The following is a 25967-nucleotide window of genomic DNA, read 5'->3' on the forward strand; positions in this document are numbered from 1 at the left end:
ACTCGGGCGCTGACCTTGGCTTTTACAACCCTGTGATCAAGGGCGATGGCTCAATCTCGAACGGCAGCGTCCACGTGACAACATCCACCTGTTGGCGCCACGATGCTTTACGATCGCGGTGTACATAAACTTTACTATCTAGTTTGATGGTTTGATGAAGTGGATGGTTCTCTTTCAGATGCCGGGGTTACTTCAATTTCCTTATCATCCACTCCTATGCTGTTTACCCGGTTGTCGAGCTATGTAGGCCATGGTTATCGACTGCATCCACAACGTTATCATTCTACAACTACACGTCCCGCCATATAGGGTTTCGAAGGGATATAATAAAGTATAAGTTTTACAGAGGTTTTGCAACCCTTCACTTTTTTTAGTAACTGTTTTATATCGAGTCTTTGCTTCAGAGGCAAATCTCTTCATGACTGGGTTAGCAGTTTTGACTTCCTTTTTCGTAGGATCAGTTCCGGCCCTGCTAAGTGTTCAAGACTGCGCATGTGAGCTACGTTGAACAGTACGGGACCATCATAGCCTGCGGTCATGGCAGTTGGTAACGAGATGCTGACGCTGCTAGAATACATGGTGTTTTCTCCGTCCCTAACGGCAATGGTATTCTTCAAACCACATATCTCAATCATTGGAGAATGTTAGATGCTTTGCGATGTCGAAGCCATACATCCAACTATAACCATAAGAGCTCTCAATGTCCCCGTAAACGCGCACTGACTTGCTCGAACACCCATCTTCACCAAGATAGCTGGTGAAGAACTAAAGCCTGTCCTCATACGGCAAAACCAGCTTGTTAGTCTAAGCCTTTGAATTGGGGAGATAGAGTAGAATCATTATTTTGATTTTTGAGCTCTCTGCATGGAGTAACCTGTTTGCCAATAGACCTTCCAGAGCTTTGCGTAATTCTTCACTCTTATCTAGGAAGCTTAATTGATATTTTGCCCAAGGTTAAACAAGGATATAAGTAGTCCTACCTGTAAGATGTCGCAGACCTCAGCACATATGATGAGGCTGAAACACTTGCTTCCATTATAGGGAAATTCGCATTCAGTTTTCCACTCCCTAGAGCCCCTTTTCGGATCTGTGTTTCTAGACCCTCACGGTAGAGAGGCCAAGCGAGAGTTTGACAACATCACTCAGTAACTCATGGCATATATTAAATCTGAGCATCCAAGCCATTACCATCACTTGTCAGGGACTCAAAAACGTCTTCTTAATATCTCCGGTAACTTCATAATCATGGCTGTTGCGTGTCGAGATCGAGGGTCTTTATAGCCTCGATATGTGTCGGATCCTGTGGCAAATTCCGCCGTATTGTCTGCTGCGACAAGCGTATTAATTCTATTCTTGATTGCAGTCCTCTTCATCTTCATCTCTTGCATGATTCTCGGCATTCTTCCAATTATGGGTGGCCTCAGCCAAGACCCTATACAGGTCCCCGAGGTTGGTACAATAATGAGCGCGATGAGATGCCGCTCTCCGTAATGGATACACGCTCTCAATCACTTCATGTTTCCATGTAGACCTATAAGGGCTTGCCATTCATAGCTAACATGCAGCGGCAAGAGCTTGTCCGTAATGTGTAATATGCCGAGCTCCGCAGAACGGGAATAATATGTTGTTTTTCCCCGATTCAGCCATCACCATCAAGGACGCTGTAGGTTCATTTCTTAAGATACCACCTGCTCCTCGTCAATTTCCAGTTATTTGATTGAGTTGTTGGGAAGCAATATCACTGTTTTGGCCGCGTTGATTACGGCCCACCAACCATCTATGACGGGAAATTGAAACCGCGCCTATGGAACGGCACAATGAGTTCTCTAAATCGGTTACAGGCTCCATCGTGGTGGAAACATCTCGCAAGCTAGATCGAGGCAGGAAAATGCAGAACAGCGAACCTGAGTAGCATCGGTGAAGGGAAGAGGGGTCAACAGGATTACCAGATAGCGTAGCCATCCCGGCTGATACTGAAAAATAGAGATATAAAGCTCCAAGGCCAACCTTAGACAGGAGTATTCGATTATCAGCCCCTGGCCCAGCGGAGTGTTGCTTCACCCATGCCACCAGCTGTGCCACCTCCTGCATATCAACACCTGGAGAATGTCGTCACCGCGCCCCTGCTTTGCACTCGACGAGTGCCATAATCCGATGATTGGAGACCTCCTCAAGTTGGCCATCAGTATAAGCGACGTATTGCCGCTTACGCTGCGGTGTGCCAAAGTCTGCCGTCAACTTCCTTCTGCCAGTCGACCACTGGCGCTTAATAGGCTGATTGAGAAGCGCCGCAATAGCGGTTAAGAAGGAGAGGGAGGCGGCGTTGACACTGGCTTCTTTAGGACCCTCAAAGCGCGTACCCCTCGCCTGTTCGTAATTCACATGTCCTTACCAAGTAGCCGCAATAGATACTAGATAGCAAGGAATGGAATATAAGCCGGTATATCACTTTATAGAAACACCGTTAATTGGCCATCTAGACCAGTATTTCTGATATTTCCAGATATATATAATCCATGACTAGCTTTACGTATTTTATCAAGACCATGCAAACAGGACTTTTATCGATTCATGTAATGGGTGACTTCAACGCATAGCTTTCATCACATGATAGTTGAGGAAGATAAAGACCGCAGCAGGCATTGAGCCTGGCTGTGTTCAGCTATCGATAGGACCTCTAGTCGTATACACATGGTTACTAGGCATATGCGTCGCAGATAGCAAGTGAAGTCAGCATTGTATTGAGGTCTTCTGGCAATCGATGTTATCTTTTTTTTCCTAGCACACGGATCTTGCTGCGATGAATAAAATTTCGATAATAATTAATATCAATGATGGAGAAACATCACTGATTGGTCGCTTAAGCAGTGGGATATTTGTGGACCGGAAGGAGACTTTATCTCCTTTTGAAATCTTGCCAGTCTACAACCTGTCATTTCTCAGCAACCCGTTTGCGGCTGCTCTTTCTTGAGCATGGGTGGAGTGCATCAGATCTTCCAATTTGTTTGTGATGGTAAAGAAAGGCTTATATAGTAGTCGGCAGCAAACAGGTGGAGTTAGGAATAACCTCAGTCCTCTCCGGCTGCATTTGCCAACTCCCGACCGACCAGTATTGCGAGAAGATAACCTGGGCAGTATAGCGTGCATGGCCTTCATCATCATCATCCGACGAATCATTTGCAGGTTCTGTGTTGTACTTGCGTATATGTCTGTCTGAAAGGGTATATAGTTTCTCGGGCTATCCACTTGGAACTAAGGATGCGGTTTCCCTTCGGAGGGTCCTAGCATATTTTTTATATATGAGGAAACATTATTTATATAGAGAATATGAAGAGTAGCCAGATAGGAGAGCAGAAGTAGAGTTATATATTTACAGTGAAGAAAGTGAAGGGCTTGCAGCAGTGCATTTTCAGCATCCCCGATCCAGTGCCATTGAGTATATCATTGTGAATATATTGTAGTGCTAGATCATTCATTCGGAAACAGCACTCCTTATTAGATCGTGTACTCAACGTCTAAGTGACTACGACTTCATCTTAGAAATTCACCCTGTAACTCAACCACAAAGAAATTAGAAGTCCACAACAGACTTTCAACCAATTTCTATGATTAGCCATCACACGACAAGGAAGTTCTAGGGAGGAATTGAGCCTCCTATACATCGCCTGCAAAAAGCCGGAAATTCCCGACACCACTCCAATGTTCCAGCCGCAGCGCACAGACAGCCAACTCGTATCCACATGAGATTTAAGACCAGGGGAGCGCGCGTTGAGCAGACCAAATGCTGTATGATAAGAGTTCTGGCCTGACTGCCAACAAAGGAATCATATGTGCGCGGTGCTCGCCGGAATGTGATCGGGTGAGATGATGCGAACCAATCGGGACGAGTACCCACATGGCGTATCCTTATGAGAGACATCCAAGCTGTATGGTCTCGACTAGTTCATTCCCCGGGACAAGACTCGCCAAGCTGATATTAAGTAAATATTTATTGTTATCGGCTCGGGTTCAGGCTTGTGATGAAGGGAGTCGGGTTGTTGTTACGGCATCCCGAGGCAGGGCTGATCAGGCAGTGGAGCAACATGAAGCTATCCTTACTTCGGGTGTGCAAGCAAAGCATGTGAAACCGGCAGATTCTGACGTGGTGTGCAATACCTGCCATGCGGTGTCAACGTGGGAAACCATTCAGTCTGATAGCGGATCACAGTTTCACTTCCACCGCATGGTATGTCTGTGCTTGGCGACGATGATTGGGTCGTCAGGGGTTACTGGATGATTCCTGATCCTTCGGCTGGAATTGCCAGGTGATGGCAGCATCGGTCGGCCTCGCCGGGGATAAGCCAAGCTGACACAAGACAAGGTAAGCAGACAAGAATTATTGTAGCTACTGGTAGGGTAACACGTCATGTTGCTGCATGATTAGCATGGGGGGATAAGACCATGCCAATCGATCATGTTATTCACCGCTGCAGTTCATAACAAAGACTTTCATTTCGATCTTATTCCATCGGTGCATAACTTGCACAACCGCGGAAAGGTTATGCGGAATGCCACGTTCTAAAGCCTTATTCCACCGCATTTTCTTTCTCTCGGACCCACCACTGATTCAGCGCCTCCATCTTCAGTTTATTGCCACACATTAAGTGGCTGTTGATATCCCGCTGACTCGCCTGATCAGGGATGCCCTAACAAACTCCAACCAGATTAGCCATCAATCCCAGCGGCTCTGCATGTCACGACAAACGCTTTTTCTTGCACATTATTATATCCTGCAAATTATGCATGCCGTTATCTCCGTCCAGACTATTTTAAAAACACCCCATCCGCCATGGCTTTCCCATTTTCCATCGTCACGAATTCCACCCTAGTCTCTCTTTCTCCTTGTGCAGAACCCAACTGCCATCCTCATCATGCCCGACCTCGAGGATCAATCCGAGAAGCCCACTTCTCCAGTCCAGTCCCCCGCATCCAGCACCACCACCATTGCCGCCCTCTACCCCGAAACCGATCTCGACAAGGGCATCATCGGCTGGGACGGTCAAGATGACCCCAACAACCCGCAAAACTTTGCCCCGAAACGCAAATGGATGCTCCTCGCCCTAATGAGCTCCTTTACCTTCATCTCGCCGCTGGCGTCGAGCATGTTCTCCCCCGCTATCAGTTACGTGGCCGCCGACTTTGGCGTCACCAATGAGACCCTCCTCTCCTTCAGTGTCACCATCTTCCTTCTCGGCTACACAGTATGCACCCCCTTACCCTCCCCACACCATAAACCGCTCCCATACTAACAACCTCAGATTGGCCCCCTCTTCCTCGCCCCCCTCAGCGAAATCTACGGCCGCCGCATAACTTTGAGCGCCGCAAACTGGTTCTTCGTCGTCTGGCAAATTGGCTGCGCGCTCGCCCCCAACCTCTCCGCCTTGATCGTCTTCCGTCTCTTCGCCGGCATGGGCGGCGTCGGCTGCATCACCCTAGGCGCCGGCGTCATCGCCGACCTCTTCCCCCGGACCCAGCGTGGCATGGCCACCTCCATCTGGGCTATGGGCCCCTTGATCGGCCCCGTCGTCGGCCCAATCGCCGGTGGCTTCATCGGCGAAACCATCGGCTGGCGCTGGGTATTCTGGATCCTGCTCATCGCCAGCGGCACCATCGGAGCCTGCATCGAGCTCCTCAACCGCGAAACCTACGCGCCCGTCCTAATCCGCTGGAAAACAGCGAAGCTCGCACGCGAACTCAACCGTCCTGAACTTCGCAGCGCCTACGACATATCCCAGGGCACGACACCCCCGACTGTCTCCCAGGCGCTAATGCAGGGTCTCCGCCGTCCCATCATCCTCATCTGCAAGAGTCCCATCGTCCTTCTCCTCTCCATCTACATGGCCTTCGTCTACGGCCTCCTCTACCTCTTCTTCACAACCATCACCTCCGTCTTCGAACAGACCTACGGCTTCTCCACCGGCCTCGCGGGCCTCTCCTACCTGGGTATCGGAGTGGGCTTCTTCATCGGCATGACTGCCGTCGCAATGACCAGTGACCGCATGGTCGTCAAACTCACCGCCCGCAACAACGGCGTCTTCCAGCCCGAAATGCGTCTCCCCACGATGATCATCTTCGCTTGCTTCCTCCCCATCAGCTTCTTCTGGTATGGCTGGTCCGCGAAGTACGAGGTTCAGTGGATCGTGCCGATCATTGGTATGGCGCCGTTCGGCATCGGCATGATGGGCATCTATATGCCGATCCAGACGTACGTGATTGATTGCTACCCGGCGTATGCGGCCAGTGCGAATGCGGCGCTCACGGCGACGAGATCGTTGGTCGGTGCCGTGTTGCCGCTTGCTGGGCCGAAGCTGTTTAGCAGTTTGGGGCTTGGTTGGGGGAACTCACTCCTGGGATTTTTGGCGTTGGCATTTGTGCCCGTACCGATTTTCTTCAATCGTTATGGGCAGAAGATTCGGGAGAAGTGGGTTGTGAAGTTGGACTAATGCCCCTACGACCACTTGTGCATTTTCTTTGTGTTACCAAAAAGTTTTAGTGGGCATATTTATAGATAATATACGTACATATATGTGCATATATACATTAATAGAGATATAAATAGTATAACAGAAGATGATATTACAGAGTGATTTGAGTCACTTGAAGTAAAAAGATTATCCAATCTCCATCAACACCTCACCCACATCCACCCCCCTGACAACATCCGGCCAGACATCCACAAACTCCCTCGTTATGCCCCATCCCTCCTTATACATGATCATGTTTTTGAACCGCGTCTTGATGACCAAGTCATTCTTCTCGTCCCTCTCCAAGAGACTCTCTCCCCATGGCCACCTTACCTTCATACAACATGCCAGAAACCCAAAAAGATCGTCCCTCTGTCGTGAATACACCTCCCACTCGCGGATAAGAGTCACCCTGATCTCAGGCCAGATTAACATATCCAGTGACGCCGGGTGTGGGATACGCAGCTGTTCCTGGACGGGGTGCATGAAGGTCGGCAGCTTGGCGAATGTCTCTGAGGTGGGGTTGAAGAGCCATTTGCTGTAGTGGTAGCTGAGCCAGCCAAAGGCGAGACGCTCGGGGTCACGCAGGGGACGACGGAGGGAGGTGGTGTAGATGGCGTTGGCGAGGGGGTTGGTGTTGGTGCCGTAGAGGAGGTCGAGGGGGTGAGGGGACGGAGGGCAGGAGATAATTGTGGATGGGGGGAGGGTGAGCCAGAGAAGGGAGGGGGTGGTGGGGAGGTCGGAGTGCAGAGGGAGGAGGGAGTAGAGATGTGGTATTGATTCTTCCTTGTTGGTTTGTGGTGGTGGTGGTGGTGGTGGTGGTGGTGATAATGATGATGATGGTTTTGGTGTTGTGGTGTATGACTGGAGAGGCGGTAGTGGAAGTTGCGTCGGTGGCTGTGGTTGCAGTAGATGCGATGGGGATGATGATGGATCTTCCCACGATGTGATCAATGACTTTAGTCCCTCTTGACGATTTCGTAGAACTTGGTTCTCTTGTTGCAGGCCCTCTATTACTTGTAGGAGATGCTGCGTGCCGCTGTCGTCGTGGTAGCGCTCGCAATGCGCCACTTTGTCTTCTAGCTGCGCGGTGTATTGCTGCTTCTTTGTGCGCAGGGTTTGTTGGGCGCGACGGTCCCGGAGGCGCTTTTTTTCTGCTGAAGAGAGGGACATGTGTGCCGATGGTGCAGTAGAAGGAATTTAGTGGGAGCTGGGATAGATTCTGGAAATGAGACTAAGCCTGAGATTAAGTTGTGGAATAAAGCCGGAGATAAAGTCGAAGGGACTAATGTCGGAGGTGGAGTTATGCACTGCGTCACGGCACAAGTTGTGCATGTCCGGGACGAAGGTCATTGGTGAGGGTGTGTGTGGAAATACCATGTGTTCGTGGCAATAATCAATCATATTGGGGCTGGTGATCAAGTTAACAATAGCCAACTAAGTCATGTATGTGAAATAGTGCTTGCTAGTAAAAGATTTGTGATCTGTTGTCAAGACACAGGGTTGGACATATCTGGGAATTGATCTACGAGGACTCGAGTTATGGTTGTAGATAGGTGTAAGAGGTGGTCAGCGACCACGCAGACAGAAGACGGCGCGGAAGTTCAGATGATACCTGGCTACAGGGAATGATTCAACATCTGTTATTTTTGTTTGCTCACATACGCCGCACTAAGATTAAGTCTATATATGGGAAGGCCAGCTTCCTACAGCCCCCGAAACCAAGGATCCGACAGTAACCCTTGCACAGTATCCCTCTCATCTCCTTTCCACCGCAGCATTCGCGATATTACGTTGATAAAGGCCTGTTTATCGTCACCTTCAACGTCGTGAAGAGTTTTATCAAGTCCTCCACTCTCTAGGATCAGCCCTGGATGCTTGAATTTGCCTGCATTGAGATCAGTAAAGCTCCAACATTGCTAGCCGAGAAGAGTGATTACCTTCAGTATCAAAATATCGAGAAGCATACTTCGCCTCATGAAGCATATCCACAGGTGGAGGTCCAAGTACCGATATAATGCGAGCCAGATGAGCTTCCTCCGTGAAGGTAGAGTGTTTAGAGTCTGGTCCATCAAAAGGACCACTGCCGTGGGCTAGTTCCACAAGCTGGATCATTATTAGCAATTTACAATATCTGCGAAGCGAGCAATAAGCCATACCAAAGCACCCAGGTTCCATATATCGGCACTGTACTTCCAACCTGCTCCAAGAATAACCTCTGGGGCCCTGAAACTATCCGGTTGAATGGGATGGTAATGAGTCTGAGACCCTTCCACAGCCAGTCCGAAATCAGTGATCACTGGTCTGCCCAAGCTGTTTGCTTCCACGCCGAAGTGATTTCTCGAAAGGTATGTTGTTCGGTCATCGAGCTGTTTCTGAGGCAGTGGTTCTTTTACTTCATCCTGAGACACTCTATCAAGTATGGAGTGGTCACGGAGAGCCATGAGAACATTGTCGGATTTCAAGTCTAACCAATGATTGGTAATTCACAGCTTGCCTCATTTTTTTCTCAAAAGCCATACCTGTATGAACGACCTGACATTCAGAGTGGAGATAGCCAAGCCCTTCCAGAATCAATTTGGCAACAGGTTTGAGAACGTCCAATGGAAGCACATCCCCTTGAAACCGCCGTCTAAGCATCCATAGAGGCTCACACAATGGATCAAACACCATGCAAACATGGGTACCATGAGGACTCGGTAAATTAAAGGAATCGAGCAACGTGCTGACAAAGTTCCGGCCTACATGTCGTGGATTTGCGCGCGTAATGTTTTCAGTAATTCGAAATTCCCTTTCAGCGTCTTCCTTTGTTGCATAGTTATTTGCCTTAATTTTGACTGCAACGTAGCGTGCTGAACACCAGCGCCATCTACTATCATGTTAGTCTGAGTCTATCCCGAACGGCTTTAACGATACAGTAAAACATACTGATTCAAATCACGAGCTAACCATACTGTTGAACTGGTTCCCCAACCCAGTTTGGCAGTGATTTGGTACCTGTCGTTGAGAATATCATAGAGGCGGACAGGGTAATAGTGGTCTGGCTTATAACGTGGAGTGCACTCTTCTTCTATCAGTTCTGCAGCTGGCAAAGCTTGCACTGGCACACTTGACACTCTACATGGACTCTGTTTAATGAACCCACGGAGCGACAATCTCAGAGACCGCAAAGGTGCAGCCATCCTGCAATGTCGAATCCGTGCATCTGGAACAGGACGATGAGTGGTTGGGAAATTAAATAGGAATCTCGGGTTCAGCACGGACCACACGTAAGGGAACACTGGTCATGTGGGGCCCCGCTAACTATTACGGCCCTCTCCTCAGCTCCTAAAACAGTGAATCATGGCTAGTTACATGCAAAGACTCGTCTGTATTCCTACTCTACAGAATTCTCCGCTTCTTCCCCGGTGTTTTTATCAGGCCGACCGGGATTATTAAATTCTTCCTTGGAAAAAATAACCTCTCCATCGTGGTACCAGTGTCCCGAAGTCATGCGGCTCCCGCCGCGCGTGTAAATCTGCCCAGAGACGCGAGGCTTCGGATCTTTCTTGAATGTGTGCTCTCGACCACTGTGGTATGTGAGTATGATGTGGCAACCTTCTGACGAGAAATAGAAGGTTCTTTCTTACGCGATTTCTACCTTGTCAGCCTTTCCCCTAAGCTTTGGATTGACATTGATTGACTCCGTGATCATTGTATCGTACTTTTCCATCCTCGTGTCTTTTATCCCAGACTATCTGGAGCAAAGCTCAGGCGCTTGTTGAAAAGGAGCGTGACATTATTTGACGAGTATTCCCTGCTAGTAAACCCTCGTGAATGTGATCGCTGTGTGTAGAGCAAAGTGAGAAGAACGTATGAGCATTACTGTTGGAAATCTGGTCGATGTCTGCCTTTTCAAAAAGGAGGAAAAAAAAAAAAAAAAAAAAAGCAAACGGTCTCATTTAAAACGATCAAAAGCTACAACTGACGGTGATTGCCGGTTGCACAGCCCAAAAGGTGACAAGGCTGAAACAGACGGGATCTGCCAGCGCTTAATTCGACATGGTCGATTGTATCGTTTGGCCAATCATTCACCCCCTACCGCTCAAATCCACTCAAGGTCGTGCTCCGTAACTCACTAGCTAGCAAAAGAGCCACTGGTAGTGCAACAATGTTTGTCACGTCCTTGAAGTATTGGTGTGAAACAGATCAGGACATGGCTAGGGCGGGCTGAAAACTTCTCTGCTCGCACAGATAGCGCCAGCATTAAACAATTTGAGTCGTGTGTATTATCGCTAACCCAATACTCGATCACTCCCTCTCTCCACCTGTCATTCATACTTTCGCCATATGGCATATGCCTGGATGGGTATTGTCGCCTCAGTAGTCTCAAACACCTGAAAATCATGGATTTTCCAAGACTTCACGGGCAGTTAGTCGCTTGGCAGGGGACAAATTCATCAGCTGTCTGATAAGATCCCTGAATACCGGTTCCATATGGCCCTCCCACTGTGAAAATGGCTTGTATGGTATGTATTCTTCTGATCTTTCGTCCCACAGCATCCGCAGGACTTGGCAATTGACCTCGTCATTGCCAATATGTTTCAGCAGTCCATTGATGCCTTCCTTGTCGCCAAAGTATGAAACTTGACGCTGTAGACGTATCATAGCGGGCAATGCACCTTGAGATTCATAGAAGCGGAAATCGTCATCGATGCCAAAGATAACACGTGCCAACACCGCATAGAGACACTAAACATGTCAATATTGCTCGTCTAAGTTAACAGATGTACTTACTACAATCCCAAAAGCCAACCTGTTTGTTGGCTTGTTGAGTTCTCCCCTGAAGTGTGCTTCCGGACTGCGCCAGTTGTCGTTTCCAGCGAGCATACCTTTTATGCACCTACCTTCCGGCAGGTAAGCGGCATTCTCGAGATCGGTAAGTAGGACTCTCTTGACTACAGTCTCTTCTTCTCCTTTATCACGGCAATCGACCATGATATCGTCCGGCTTAAAATCTGGTTCAAATTAGCACACATGTCCAGTGGTATCCAGGAGTTAGATCCATTGCTTATTACCAAGGTGCACGACATGCTGCTCATGCAACTCAGCGATACCTAGCAGGCTAGCTTTCAGGATTTGCTTTCGAGATTGGGTCGATATTCCTCTCTTCACCAGGCTCAGGAAGTCGTCCGTCATGTACTTATAGACAAAAATTCGCTGGCCTGGTATACTGTCGCATGGAAGCCGTATGTGGCTGTTTTTCCACAGCCGCGGTCTTATATCGACTGTGAAGTTGTCGTAGATATCCCGAGGGATATCCTTCAAGATGAATTTGTCTTTCCCAGACCTAGGCATCATTAGCAAACCAGTCGCTAACGAGAAGTTTGGGTATCGGAGAGAGCAGACTTGGCCAGCCAGACGCGACCTACGTAAGGCTTTTCCTGGATCATACTTCCAAACTGGTACCGAGATCCCGTAGCCCCAACATAGTCAGTCGGTGCCTCCGCCATTCTTGCGATGGTCCTTCGAAACATGACATTTGAAATCTGTTGGCAAATCCTTCTGCACTATATGGCTTCAAGAAAGCCCAGCTACGTGCAACTGTTCGGACAGCACACAGGGATACGATGGTCAAATTGAGCAGATGAAAGGTAAGAGATCAAGGGGCTGGGCCTGCCTTGTGGTCTGATGACTAAACCCGATGTGGAAAGAAAGACAAGCAAAAATAGGTGTCTTCCAGCGGCAACCTCGGGAAACATGTCATATCTCTGACTATCGGTTCGGTAAGGAGATGGTCAGCCTATTATATGCTATTTTTTTACTGGTGAGGGAGGAGCGCCGTTGGAGGTGGGGGCTGTAGCCGCGGGTATTGCGGCGGCGGTGCTGGAAGATAAAAAGACCGTCTGGACAGTAAGTCATCGGAAGGGTGATAATTGGTGTTGTTATTCGTGGCCAGTTGTGATGGGGAGGGAGGGGGTAGTCAGGGAGGTGGAGGTGCAGGTGGGAGAGGGAGAGAAGTGGACATTTGGAAAGGGGGTTATGAAGTTGGGGATAATGTGGGAGCATTACAAGGTGAAGGAGGCTGACAAGGTGAGGAGGCTGAAGGGCCGTAGTAGGGATCGAAGTACCTTAGGAGTGGGATTATGCATTGCTTGATTGAATAGGGAGAACACGCGAACGAATGTCTTTGCAAGTATCGTATGTGTAACGAAGTGGACTGGGGTTCGAAAGATCAAAACTATTGAATCCACTTGTTGTCGCCATATCCATCAGCCTTCTTCCAATTTTGTCTCTGCTCTCTCGCTACTACCTGCCTCTTCACTACCACGAATCCACCCGATATCACCGACAACTCAGAATGATCACTCGGTGCCTTTCCACAGATGCCCACCTTGCAGCCAACCCTACGCGCGATCCGAAGAACCTGCGCGATGGGGGTCGTAGCCGCCTTGCCCTGCTCATTGAACAGCTCTGCTAACCCATCCGAGTTACAATAAACCCCAGAGTCAGCTGCGTGAGATCTTTCAACCCGATCGAGAACGCATCAAAGTGCGCCAGGAACTGCTCCGCCAGGACAATGTTTGACGAAGTCTCAAATATTGAATGAACCTGCAGTCCATGATCTGCCAACACCTGCAACACCTCCTCTGCTTCGCCCACCGTGCGACAAAACGGAGTCATGGCTACCACATCCGTGAACTTCATTTGCTCACGCAGCTGTGGATAGCCCTACACTCCAGCACAAACCCTTCATGAGCATGAGACTGTCATATCCTGCCCCGAGTGCAGCACGTTGGTGGCATCAGGAATGCCCACAATGACAGGGACACAAATTTCGTAACTGTCAATGGCAGCCTGGGACGTGTGGCTGTTGTGGTCGGTGATAACCGCCACAGCGCGCTTCATGGTCGGCACCCAGTCCGGTCGGTCGTGGCGGTGAGGAGAATGCAACCTCGTTGAACTTGTCCATTGGATGCACAGACTCCGTCAGACAGAGACGACCGAAGACAGCGGCATCACCTACGACCACCCCCGTGATTGAAAATACGGCCCTTGTGGCCAATGTTGTACGTCTTGAGAGCGGCGGTCGCGTCGCGACGCGAGTGCACGTTTTCCGGTCGGGCTTGAACGATGAATGAATCACTGGTGAGACTGCCTTTGGCCCCATTCCATATCCATGGGCAATTGTAATGGGTTTCAATGGTGCAGGCCCTTTCGAGCGAGTTGGGAAATCTTGGGACCACTGAGGACCAAGGTTGGGACATTTGACGCGGGAGTCTGTCTGTCGCCATAGATCACACGGTGGCTTTGTGGCCGCACTCTAAGTCGATTGTTAGAACGAAGTAGCCCTAGGACCGTCGACAAGCATCCAGGAGAGCGGTTTCACCCGTAACGCCGAGGTAGAATTCTGCTTTCCAGCAAAGCTAACATCCAGAAGATTTTCCTTTGTAGCGCTGGATCCGACTGCCATGCTGAGGTTCTTCACGCCTGCTCCGAGTGGCTGCCTTAGTAGCAGATAACCAGATACCTCGAAGAAAGATATCGCGTACTGCTTGTATAGTTGCCGCGCAATGTGCCTTGCCTGATTCCCAGACTGCACATAAGCTCAGCCAGGTGCTTGGAAGCTCATTGCTGTCAATGTAGTGCCGGTAGCTAATTTCGCCATAGGACAACAGCCTCCTCCGATCTGAGGGAGCTGCTCAACAGCTATGCCAGCCTAATGGCAATATGGCTGGAAACATAAGCTTGGTAGATATTGACGCACAGCTAGTGTGTCCATAAATAGCCTTGTCAGAGCAAAGCTAAGTACACTCCATCGTCCGAACTGGCAACAGTGATATCCGAAGCCACAACAACTGTTTAAGCTCAACATCTTGTCCCAGCATATACCTCATTCAGTGTGCAACACCCCTTTTGAAACTCAGCACACAATGTTCATTATCATAGTAGAATTTTAACTTACCATGCCAAGGCACACATCCATCACCGCCATCAAAGAAGCTGTGCGTGACATCTTGGAAACCCAAACCTACCACTCCCAACTCCCCGGCATCTTCATCTTCGCACACCCCTCACTCTCATCTCCCTGTTCACCCTCCTTCTTATCTCCATCTTCAACCGCCCCATCACCCCACCGTTCCCTCCAAATCGCCAACTCCTCCTTCCACAGATCGTTGACGCACGGATCACACGAACTCCCACAGCACTCGCCAAGGCCAGGCGGTGGAGGGGGGTCATTGTAATCGCGCTCTGCGGCACGGAGGAGTTGCTTTGCGCGGGTGTTGGGGAGACGGTTGCGACGTTTCTTGAAGGAGGGGACGTCTTGGGGGGTATAGAGGGGTGATGGGGGCATTTTCTTCTTGTCTTCTTACTCAGTAGGGTAGGATAGACTGCTATGTATATGATGTTGGTGATGGTATAGTGATTCAGGACTGTGCGTTAGTGTTATGGTCTACGATGCATGATTGTAGGTATACAGGGTATGGCAGTGAGGCCTGCCGGATGAAGATCGGGTAGGATCGGGATGGGATATATTCGTGTCGGGTATGGGTGTCGGGATACGCAGATATGCATGGGATGGACAGTTGATGGCATTCAATTCAGTTTCATTGATCAGGTATATACTGGTGGCACTTACTGAATCTATCATAAGCATCAGAATGACAACAGAAGAATTTTAAGAGAAGATAAAAGGAGATAACAAACATGCGGTATACCACACATAACCCAACAACCGACAGACAGGCAACTCATCCGAGATCACATGTCCATCAAATACCGACTGGTCACATGCACCACCTCATCCGCGTAATACCCGTACCTAGCATACCATACCCAAGGCAGTAATAAATTACCTAACTTACCGAGTCCTCTCCCTTCCGGATCGAAGGAGACGAGACGAAACGAAACGAATGGGTGAATCACATCCACAACCACATCCATCATCCCTCCGTATCCAGTCCATGATTCATCATCGAAACGGAATCATCCTATACCATTGCACCGTAGATAATTTCCCTACCCTCCTTGACACTCAATGGCTGGTAATTTCCACTCAATGGCTATGTGTCTGTGCTCTGCTCTCTGTCCTTCAGGTATCTATCTATCCATCTGTCTGTGTTTCTACCGATCCGATCGTCGCAGGGAAACCCCCGATACACATGATACGTAAAAAAGTGGTACCTATGTTTTTTTCTTGGCGCAGGGTTAGTTTCAACTTCCTTCCGTCGACTAGAATAGATAGATAGAACTGGGTTTGGGTTGCACGGCAGCTCTTCATGTCGGTTGGCTGTAGGTACTTCTTTTCTTACTTGGAACTATGAGTCGAGATTCATGCACATGCAGGGATTAGAGCTGCACGACAAAATTTTGGATGAAATTTTTTTTTTTTTGTTTTCTTACTTTCACAGCCCCTGAAGTAGACATTGATGTGGTGAGTCAATTGCATGGAAGGTGTCTGGCAAAAGTTCTCACTGCTACCATTGAACACATATATTTTGCCCTTGGGTCGCTGAGGCGGTGGTGGTGGTAGGGTGGGTGACGTTTACATTTGGGATCGTCAGTCTAGATCCACCGGGTGAGAGTGAAGGGGGCGCCATGGGCCACTATGGGTTTGGTTGATGGCTGATTTTTACCAACAATTATTGAATATTAACTGGAGGGTGAGAGAGACATATTCTAGACGTTCTCTAGGTTAGAAAATTAGATCAATTGGCCTCTTGTGGTGTAATGGAGAGTTAGTAGGAGGGCTTATAAGGCGGTAATCGCCCATTGTTGGGAGGTAGTGGCCGGGAGGGAAGAGCTGCCCCCGGAGATTCCGGGACAACCGTTTCGTTGTCGACAGCTGGCATCAAGCTCGTACCTGTCTGGCTGACAACCACACCTTCCGCCTTCAATAGACAAGGTCTTTTGTCGAGCTGTTCAGTCTGACCGACAAGCTTGAAAGCGTGATCATATGATAATTGGTTCAGTGATCTGACCTGACCAGCTAAGCTGGACCGAGCACTGTTGTTACCCCAGGTTTTTCCATTCATGGGTCAGTCCGAACTGGCAAGAATTGAAAACAGCAGAGAATCATCAATCGATGTGGATATAGAGTCCCAATCCTACAATCAAATGTAGCTGGCAAATCCGTGGAGTTTAGTGGCCATTTTAAATCTCTATATGTACAGTGTATTTGATGGTTGTAGATGATGACGGGAAAAGTAGTACATGATATATAAAAAGACCACCACAATAGAATTACCTCCTATCACAGCCAAGACAATCTCAAAACAAAAGATTTTGCTGATATTCCCTCCAATATCCCCTATTTTCTCTCCAATATAGATGAAGGTTTGTAATCGAAGATTGGGAGTGGATCATAAAATCTCCGCAGATGCCGTGACTGCAATTATCCCTCGGTCATAATTTAAACGTACTTGCACATCATGGCAACCATCAGGTCGAACAGACCAATGGCCTCGACGAAGGCGAAACCAAGAATGGCGTAGGAGAAGAGCTGACCACGGAGGGCAGGGTTGCGGGAGACGGAGAGGAGGAGGGCACCGAAGACGAGACCGATACCGATACCGGCACCACCGAGACCGATGGCAGCGGAACCCATACCCAGGTTCTGGGAGACCTGGACCATGGCGTCGGCGATTTCAGAGGAGTACTGGCGGCGGGCCTGCTGGGCAGCGAAAGCCTGGCGAGCGTTGGCCTGGATAAGGCCGGAGGGAGACTGACGCTTGACGGTCTGGAAGGGGGTCATGGGGACGGCCTTGCGCTGGGTGGTGAAGGTACGCTTGGGGGCAAGCTGGAGGCGAGCGGCAGGGCGAGCGACCTTGGTGGAAGCAGCCATGGTGGAGGCCAGGCGCTGGGCGAAGACACGGGAGGAGGCCATTGTGATGGTTTGTGGTGGTTCTGAGAGAGGAGTTTCTCTAGAAAATGATGGTATTGGGAAGGGAAAGAAGGAAGGAGAACTTTTCTGGAGGAAAAAGCTGGAGGAAAGTGACAACAGAAGGCCCCCCGGGACATAAATACTCTCCCGCTAAATTTTCGCGGTTTTTTGCCCTTTTCCCACCCAGCCCCCCCGTCGGGTGTTAGTGCGCTTTGTTGGGACCAGAAAAAAAAGCCCTACCTTACTTTTTTTGTTTGCTGGTGTTTTTGGCACTGTCTGTTTGTATTGTATTGTTCCTGTTTTTCCTGTTTATGTCTTGTCTTTTGGTATCAATCCGTTATCCCTAGTTGATCCTTTCGCTCTTTTTCCCTTACACCGTGTTTGGCAGCCTCGTTTTTGGCTCATTATCCTTCTTCCTTCCCCCGGGAAAAGCAGTGGACATTCCACCGCACATACACACTTACCACAACTTACTTACACATCCTGTGTACGCATACACACATACACACCCTTCGGGATCATTCGGGATGGTGGTTACCAGGGGAGCTACAGCTGGTACAGCCAATGGTTTCAGGGTCTTAACCTGGCCGTGCTGGTCCGCGATGGAGCAATGGCCTACTGACTCTCCCTCTCACCTTCCTTCCCCTTCAGATAACCAACCCAATTGCTGCATCTGATGGAGTATTCCGTAGTCATGTGTGTATTTTACACTTGTACGGACCGATCCCTTCCGTTTGATTCCTTTCTTGTCCTCGTGTCGTCACAAAAGGGAAGGGAAAAAAACATTCCTGTCTTGTCTCTACGGGGCTCCTCCCTTCATTCTTTCCTTACATATAAATTGTCCCCTTCTCCCTTCCCCTTCTGACACCCACCCAACCCAGCAACAGACCGGGAAAGACAAGACAAGACACGAGAAACAAGCCCAAAGAGACCAGCTACGGTATGCAAAATTTTCACAGCGAAACGGGAGACCGCAAAGAAGGAAAAAAAAAAAAACCAGACGTGCGGGTGGGTCCCTGCATCCAAATGGGTCCGATAGAGTGGCACACCCCCACTTAGCGGTGGCCGGACAACCAATGGGAAGTAGCCAAGACCCAGCTAATATGATGGCCAGCTTCTCGGTCGCAATCAAACCGGGCCGAATCGGGCATGCGGCTCCACCAGCACCGGAGTTTCTGAGCAAAAAAATTCCCACTTCTGAGACGCAAGCAGGTTTGCGCCGCGTCGGCTGGAAGGAGGGAAGCTTCCCCAATTGTCCTGTGTCGTGTTGCTGCCGTTGCTCCTTGTCTGTTCTCCCCTCGGGAAATGCCTCACCGACTCATCGTATTGGGTTATCTGCCGTTTTGGGACAACCCGGCTCCGTACGGAGCGCCTTTCGCCGGGGAAACGCGCGACGATCCGTAGCTCCCTGAGCAGAGAAATGTTAGTCCACACAGGCTTCTGGCGCTATGGCGCAAAAATAAAAATAAAAAAATAAAAATAAAAAAATAACCACTTCCCCCAATGCCTCAGCACGCTTGACTCCGAGGGTGGTGCACGGGTTATATAGCTTTTTGGATACATCAGAGAAATTGATCCCTCTCGGGGGAATAAGGAGCAAATCTCAGGGGGAGTGGATGACTGGCGCAAGCTGAATAGGGGAGAAAAGTGGGCGCGCGCGCGCGGCGCAAGCCAACCCAATCCCATCGACATCATTCCGTGGCCTCTCGAAAACCGGACGAAAGCATATCCCACACACACACACAAACACAGTCAGCCCGCTAGTGGCTGGCTTTGCTCGCGGTTTTACCCTGCTGTGTGCTTGTTATCGTGGCCACCACACCCCTATCCACAGAAGGAAGAATCCCTTGGAAGGAAAACCCATTGTGTAATTTTTACCTGCTTTGCTCACCAGCCCGTTTTTTCTTTCCCATCTTCCCAAGAAGACATCCGTCTGCTACTTATACCTGGATCAGGGTGAGGATTCCGGGGCAAATTTCTTCTACGCTCTCCCTAATTTTTTTTGTCCTAATTTTTATTTTTTATTTTTTGTGGCCCTCCCCCCCAATTTCTACACAGTCCCTATCTATTTCCGAGGTCGGTCTCACTAAACTCGATTTAACCCGGTGATCGAGATATGATCTCAGCCGCCCTGCAGTATTACGTAACCCGGCCAGCTTCCCGACTGAACCGCTGCCGCCGTCGCCGCAAACTGGCCTTGCCTTGCCTTGCCTTGCCTGGGGCTCTCTCACTTGTTCTGGCTCAATTTAAGCATGCAGCTGGTGCAAGGATGCCACGGGGCTCGAGCTGTTCGCGAACTGTTCTTCGGCTAGCAGGGGGGTGAGTGGTTGTTGTTGAATCCCAGTATTCTCAACAATTTAAACTGTCAAGTAGAGTTGTAATGTGCAGCAATAACTTCTCGCTGATTAGTAGTATCCACGGGAATACAAAAATGCATAATTTAAGTATCGTTCTGGTGATACCGACAGACTCGGAGGATAAAGGGTGATGCGGATGGGGGATGGGATCGATCGATGGATGGCTGCAGCGACACGGAGCCCGCCGTGTATCGGACCTGTATGGATGGTATTATTACGGTATTGTGAATACGTGACTGAGATACGGTCTCAAGTGCCTTAAGGTATCAAGGCACGAGTTCTGTCGGGTCAGCGGCAGGTCCCGGACCTCGGGATTTCTGTTGGTTTTAGGGGGAATGACGGACAACTCAAAGCAGGTATGGCGGCTACCTTACTATCTACGTATTGGGCTGGTGGCCGTGGCCGGCCATCATCATGCCGGTTGTTTCCTTGGTTTGGGCACGTAGGAGTGATTTACATTGTAGCTTGTGGTGTGGAAGATAAGCTGGGATTCCTAACGAATCGGAGCGTAGGGGAGTATCTCGGCGAGGTTGTGGGTGTGGAATGTTGATTGCTAGCCACGGCGAGGGTGGTATGTGGATAATTATATATTGTGGTATGGAGGGTGGCTTCGGTTTGGTATGTTGAGGGTCCACAGGGAGAATGGGGAAGATATATCCGGGGTTAGTGTTTGTTTAACTTGTGGTTGAGGATTCTACTGTCGAGGCGATATATAGAACTTCAAATCGGGTGAAGAAGTTCACTTCAGTAGTACTCCAAACTACATAGTACGTACTAAGTATACATCGCACTTATAGAGTGTGTACACTCATTACGCCTGAGGTAGGTGCTGAAATTGGATAAACTTGGCAGTAACCTACACACGATCTTGATCTACTATGAAACATGATTCAATCTTGTGGCCATCTTGGCATGGTTCGATTAATACCATTGTAGCGGAGTATTCAGCTGGTAGACACCTTCATCTCTGCCTTATTTGGAGGACATTGCTGCATCATGTGACCTCAATGATCTTCATCAATCCTTCCTTTTCTAGATAATATCGATAGGGGTCCGCTGTTTAACTGGACGATGATAAGTAAAGTAGGTCCCTTGCTTCATTGCAAATGCTCCTAATTGAAATACTCATCCCGACGAAACCTTGAGAATAGTATTGTTCATTTCATCATGTCTCAACCATATCTTGCCGTATTGAAAATTGAGATAAGTATATTACGGAACTTTGAGTCAAATATACGTTGTGAAGACTTACGTAGCTTGACCGAAATTTGACCGATCCATAGAAGAAGAGTTTGTCCTGTATGCTAGGTGGATGTATACCACGTATCTAGTACCAACCTGCAGCCATGAACCCATCAAGAAGTGTTGGATACCCTTTCTCCTACCGACTTTAAGATGTTCCGTGGTTTCATCACTTACCGAGAGCTGCTCCAGAACTTTGTAGACTGTCTATTTGTTCTGACATGTCTACTAAGGAAAGACACGTGTGTCTGTTTAGAACTAGGAGATCTCTCACACTGACATGTCTATTCTGAAGTAACGATCGTATCTTCCGCACCTCCAGAAAGAACAAGATTCCAGTTAAAGCAAAGCTTATGCTATGAGTGAAGAAAACATAAGATACCGCTGTTCTACCATACTGCAGGCCAACTTCCCAGTATTGTACCAGTCAGTTTGCCATCAGAAGATAGGCTCATTTCGCAACAGGCACAGGAAAGTCCCTTCCCCATTTCTCAAACGGCGCCTCGATAGAATATCGCAAAACGAGCTCAATCTCCTCATCCGGCTCAAGTGTCACTTCCCATCTAACCTCTCCATCACGGCCCAGTTCCGCAGTCTTCGTTCCCGGCTTTCCCGGCTCCGTGAGATCCACCTTATCACCCGGAAACCCCAAGGTCTCTGGCGTCAGAGTCTCAACATCAAAATGATCATCCACATTAAATGGCACCTGATCCAATACCAAGACGTTGACTACATGGTCTCTTGTATTCTTGATCTTGCATGATGCTTTGAAGTATGTGATAGTTAGTTCCAAGAATTCGTCGATTTTACTAAGTGTTATCCCAGGTTCCTTATGCGCCACCTTGACGAATCTGTCCACCCCAAGATTGAGTTCAAAGGATTCGTTGCGCACGCAGCTTGGAACATTGGTCTTGCCGAAACAAGTGTGGTCAACGGTTAAGTTCACTTCACCTGATCGTATATTCACAGGCGAAGTATTCTGTATCTTGGCACGAAGAAACGCTGCGGCATGCCTTTTGGGCACTAGCACATGGGTGAATGAAGCTTGGAGGTCCAGCTCAGCTATTTCATAGCGGCGGGGCGCAGATGAGGACTTGATGACACGCCGGCCAGGTAGTTCATACGATACACTCGGGCCATGGCCCTGGCTGATCGACTCGGGCACCTTGCTATCAGGCGGATAAAAGTCATGGTACATCGAGGGTGCCAGGCCTTCCTCTAGGTTATCGGCTGTAAATGTCAAAGAAAAACCTTCCAACTCAGGAAAGCCAGGGGAGGGGAATGTCGGTTCTGATATCCCCAGTGTTGGCATAGAAGGGGGCACAGACGACCCGGATTTAGTCAGTATGACTGCCAGATCCCATGGTGTCAATGATGGGATGGCTTGCCCCGGAGGCGACGTGTGCGCTTGCGGAGCCGACAGCGTTACCTGGGCATCTCGCCAGGTTTTGGAAGTCATGTTGGTGAACAGGGCACAGAGCCTGATCTTGGCCGTTGAGAAGAGTGTATTGATGTTGAGGTCGTGAAGCTTGAGTTCTGACTTCGCCGAAACCGCATAGATCAATTGCAACAGCACTTCATTGCTCTGAACCTTTTTTCCCGCTTGGTTCTGCTCATCACCAGTTAGAGTGCCAGAGCTCAACGCAGACACAGGAGCAGTCATCTGCCCTTCCAGATGCACAACTGCCTGGCAGAAATGGTCTGAGACCGACTTATCCGCAGCAGGTTTCTGAATCCATTCTTCCAACAAACTCGGATCCTTCCCTCCATAGAGCGCTGGTCCGTACTCCCCCCGATGAGGATCTTGCGCACTAGCTCCACCATAACCCATAGGCTGCCTCTCTCGATTTCGAGAATCGTTCCCAGGGTAGGCTTTAAAGATGCCGCATCCGGCGTATAGTCCTTCAGAGGGGTGGAAGATGGTGTCTTTTCTATTTTCCAGGTCTCTGATTGGGTCAAAGACTTTTCTGTCAGAGGACGGTTTGCAAGTGGACGAGTATCGGAGAACGTTTGCATGTTGGATGTCTAATACTTTGGCAGGGCCGAGGCTTTCAACACGGATGGAATCGGGATCGACCTGGTGGTCGATCTTGTTGATGGTGATCGCGAAAGCACCGGGCTGTTAGCGGCTGTGAGATAATAATCTTTAGATATGATATGCGGTTGCTAGGGGATCTGTACCTGGACACGGACAGGAAACTCGCGCGTGATGGTCGCTAGAGTAGGATGAAAGGCAACGGACTTTGTGGGAAGGGCCTCGACTGAAAATTCTTGGTGAGCAGAACCTTCCATGTTGATTAATTGCAAGATAGATAGATAAATGAAGTTCGGGGATGAGGATGGGGGTGGGAATAGAACTAAAGAGAAAGCAGCCGACGCTTCGAACGAGGGCTGTATGATCTGACCAAGATATATGTCTTTATATCCTGCATGTAATCACCGCCACGGGGAGGAATATCCCTTTGTAGTTCTGATAGTATTGCTTTTCACTTGATAAGCCTTAATCTCGAAACGCCACAAGGTGAGTTGGGGTGAATGTCGGATTATAGTCCTCACCATATGTTCACGACCTAATATTGTGGAAATAACCTGGTAGATATATGGTTCTCAGAGTAGACTTCCAAGTTTGGTAATAGGCAGGTCTCTCGTGAAGTTGCATCGTGATTATGGATGGGATCTTTCCGTGTTATACGGTACCCCGTCCAGCAATACCTGGATAATCACTGAGTAATCACTGAATATCCCTTGTCATTAACAGATAACGCCAGTATAGCGCACTGTCGCCTTCACTTGCTCTGTTACGTGGCAGGGGTACAGCTGAATATCTGTCTAGTACTGATAGGATGGAAATCGTTTGGCGCCATCCTTTATCATTAAGGTGACTGCTGTGTGATCTATACTAGCAATGCATAGTTGAGTTATGGAGTCACTTGATGCAAGGTAATGGCATCCCGAGACTAGAATACTTTCACCACATCACTGCAATGAAGCAGAAGATCACAAAACCAAGAAAATAGCAGCTAGACTACGTTGACTGAAAGAACAACCGAGCAGAAATTAGAGGATAATTCCAATCTGTATTAAACTTCACAAGAACCCCATCAGCGAATTATAGACGTATAGTACTCAACATCCTGGGCTATTCACAAGGAGAGACATTGAAACTATCAACAGGTTCAAGGAAGCCGCAAAACAACAACACAGCAACAACAGCAAATTAATCACACAAGATTATGACCCGGTGCGCCCCGAAGCCACCAGCAACTGTATGTACAGCGCGGAACCTGGATTCGACTCGAGCTGGAGATCACAACCATTAGTTTGGAGCAATTCACATTAGGAGATGAGGCGCATACATACCAGTCAATGCTTACTGCTGAGACTTGCCCTGCTCCTTCTCCTTCTCCTCACCACCCTCCTTGCCCCAGTTCTTGCCCGTCTTGTGATCGGTAGTCTCGCCGAAGCTCTTGCTGAAGGATGCGGACTCGTTGTCCTGGACGCTCTTGTAGTCTTCCTCACCAGCGGAACCGCCCTCCTTGCCCCACTTCTTGCCAGCCTCCTTGGAGTACTCGTTGGACTTGACAGGGACAGGCTGGGGCTTGGGCTGAGGAGCGGGCTTGTGCCAGTGCTCCTGGGGCTCCTTAACAGCGACGGGGACTTCGACTGCCTCGACGGCAACGGCTTTGGGCTTCTCTCCCCAGCCACCACCACGCCTGTGGATGTCCCCGCTACCATGGACATTGTCGTTGCCTGATAAACATTAGTATTGGATAAATTGGGAAAACAGGAATAGATGGACGCTGTCACATACCAACAGCAGGAGCGGCGATGGTGAGGCCAGCAAGGGCAACGAGGGAGAGAACAGCGGAGGCCTTCATTTTTGAGTAGTTGGTTGTTTGAAGCGTGAGCTTGTTGGTTGAAGGTTTGTTTGTGAAGTGAGGAGCTGTGAGGAGAGAAGCTTGAATGATGCTGATGATGAGAAGACGTCGAGTTGGGGAGGATTCGAGGCCCTCTTTATACCTTTTCGCGAGGCCCTTCAAGTCTCTGGATACGTACCTAGAATAGCGACATGGCATATCCAGCCTGTCACCGAATATCACAGACACTGACACATCCACAACTCCGAACAATAGTTGTCGCCATATATGCGAATTAGTGTCAATAATTGGATTGCATGCGCCACGGCTGCAGGGTCCCGAACGGTCAACCCCGGATTCTGTCCGTTAGATCGGATATGTACTGTGTGGGGTTGATATGTCATTTCGGCCGGGTGTTTGGCTGCCTTTATTGGCAGAAGTGTTAGTATTTCTGGTTGGGATTCCATATTTAGGTTTACCGATCGAGATTCCGAAGCAAGGGATGAGACTGTGGCTCTCGCCGCCTTCTAACCAAACACCAGTTCGCGCAATCATGAAGGGTATAGATTTTGTGGCTGAAACTGTGTCGTTTCTCCTGACGATCAATGACTCTGGCTCGGGAATAGAAAACTATAGAAATTTGTCACGTCAATATTTGCCACTATGACATGATTGTGAAGCAGAAGGAAGAGCTCTCAATGTGGTATATGCGCGTAGTGAGTAACATATCGTATTTTCGGTAGAGGCAGCAAATAGTTCCCCGCAATATGTGCAAACTGCATTACAAGGAAAAGCATTTTCGTTGACCGAGTCTTGCTGAACAGAGATGCCCGACCTGATCTCTCAACCTTCACTTAACCAAGTAGGAATATAGAGAAACCCTTCTGCATGAGGCAAGTTCTACCAATTATTACGTCAAAGCCCGGAGGCGACTATGCAAGTGATCTCCAATGTTTACGTTTCGGAAATGGTTGCCTGCAGATAGTGACCTGTAATACTACTTATGTGCTGAATGTGGCTAGCACTGTGTGACATACCAATGTAGTCCAGCAGAGTTGATCCAAAGAATGTAATGCACTTTATTGGAATAATTCGACTAAAGGCAACAATAATTGCAAATGTTCGAATCGTGTAAGTTGTCGGA

The 25967-nt window shown here is 48.9% G+C and overlaps 9 protein-coding genes across 9 annotated transcripts; 1 reads left to right on the forward strand and 8 right to left on the reverse strand.

Annotated features, from left to right (window-relative positions):
- Positions 1-4481: 4481 nt before the first annotated feature.
- BO87DRAFT_376315 (MFS transporter) lies at positions 4482-6627 on the forward strand. Its single transcript, XM_025623265.1, has 2 exons — positions 4482-5240; positions 5298-6627. The coding sequence occupies exons 1-2, from the start codon at positions 4911-4913 to the stop codon at positions 6480-6482; spliced, it is 1515 nt and encodes a 504-aa protein (XP_025479893.1). The 5' UTR covers positions 4482-4910; the 3' UTR covers positions 6483-6627.
- Positions 6627-7738, reverse strand: BO87DRAFT_47308 (bZIP transcription factor). The gene has a single exon (XM_025629301.1). The coding sequence runs from the start codon at positions 7674-7676 to the stop codon at positions 6651-6653; it is 1026 nt and encodes a 341-aa protein (XP_025479894.1). The 5' UTR covers positions 7677-7738; the 3' UTR covers positions 6627-6650.
- A 430-nt stretch (positions 7739-8168) lies between these two features.
- Positions 8169-9685, reverse strand: BO87DRAFT_458799 (putative protein kinase; the record flags this gene model as incomplete). The annotated part of the gene is made up of 5 exons (XM_025628896.1): positions 8169-8391; positions 8444-8609; positions 8663-8970; positions 9026-9372; positions 9432-9685. 5 exons carry the CDS (start codon positions 9683-9685, stop codon positions 8210-8212), a joined length of 1257 nt encoding a protein of 418 aa, XP_025479895.1. The 3' UTR covers positions 8169-8209.
- Positions 9686-10886: 1201 nt separating this feature from the next.
- BO87DRAFT_435607 (putative calcium/calmodulin dependent protein kinase) lies at positions 10887-12019 on the reverse strand (the record flags this gene model as incomplete). Its single annotated transcript, XM_025627774.1, has 4 exons — positions 10887-11234; positions 11280-11500; positions 11561-11832; positions 11892-12019. 4 exons carry the CDS (start codon positions 12017-12019, stop codon positions 10887-10889), a joined length of 969 nt encoding a protein of 322 aa, XP_025479896.1.
- Positions 12020-12959: 940 nt separating this feature from the next.
- On the reverse strand, positions 12960-13956 carry BO87DRAFT_425681 (uncharacterized protein; the record flags this gene model as incomplete). The annotated part of the gene is made up of 4 exons (XM_025627320.1): positions 12960-13214; positions 13278-13385; positions 13438-13806; positions 13873-13956. 4 exons carry the CDS (start codon positions 13954-13956, stop codon positions 12960-12962), a joined length of 816 nt encoding a protein of 271 aa, XP_025479897.1.
- Positions 13957-14376: 420 nt separating this feature from the next.
- Positions 14377-14838, reverse strand: BO87DRAFT_386414 (uncharacterized protein; the record flags this gene model as incomplete). The annotated part of the gene is made up of 3 exons (XM_025624760.1): positions 14377-14396; positions 14449-14486; positions 14519-14838. The coding sequence occupies 3 exons, from the start codon at positions 14836-14838 to the stop codon at positions 14377-14379; spliced, it is 378 nt and encodes a 125-aa protein (XP_025479898.1).
- Positions 14839-16508: 1670 nt separating this feature from the next.
- BO87DRAFT_376317 (ATP synthase subunit C family protein) lies at positions 16509-17418 on the reverse strand. The gene has a single exon (XM_025623266.1). The coding sequence runs from the start codon at positions 17368-17370 to the stop codon at positions 16897-16899; it is 474 nt and encodes a 157-aa protein (XP_025479899.1). The 5' UTR covers positions 17371-17418; the 3' UTR covers positions 16509-16896.
- A 3832-nt stretch (positions 17419-21250) lies between these two features.
- On the reverse strand, positions 21251-23258 carry BO87DRAFT_396708 (uncharacterized protein; the record flags this gene model as incomplete). Its single annotated transcript, XM_025625260.1, has 4 exons — positions 21251-21322; positions 21535-22373; positions 22443-23085; positions 23148-23258. The coding sequence occupies 4 exons, from the start codon at positions 23256-23258 to the stop codon at positions 21251-21253; spliced, it is 1665 nt and encodes a 554-aa protein (XP_025479900.1).
- An 847-nt stretch (positions 23259-24105) lies between these two features.
- BO87DRAFT_376319 (uncharacterized protein) lies at positions 24106-24928 on the reverse strand. The gene is made up of 3 exons (XM_025623267.1): positions 24778-24928; positions 24327-24716; positions 24106-24266 (listed from the first exon to the last, which is right to left on the reverse strand). The coding sequence occupies exons 1-2, from the start codon at positions 24842-24844 to the stop codon at positions 24337-24339; spliced, it is 447 nt and encodes a 148-aa protein (XP_025479901.1). The 5' UTR covers positions 24845-24928; the 3' UTR covers positions 24106-24266; positions 24327-24336.
- Positions 24929-25967: the final 1039 nt, after the last annotated feature.

The sequence above is a fragment of the Aspergillus neoniger genome (genome assembly GCF_003184625.1).
Source record: "Aspergillus neoniger CBS 115656 unplaced genomic scaffold BO87scaffold_15, whole genome shotgun sequence".
NCBI classification, from domain to species: Eukaryota; Fungi; Ascomycota; class Eurotiomycetes; order Eurotiales; family Aspergillaceae; genus Aspergillus; species Aspergillus neoniger.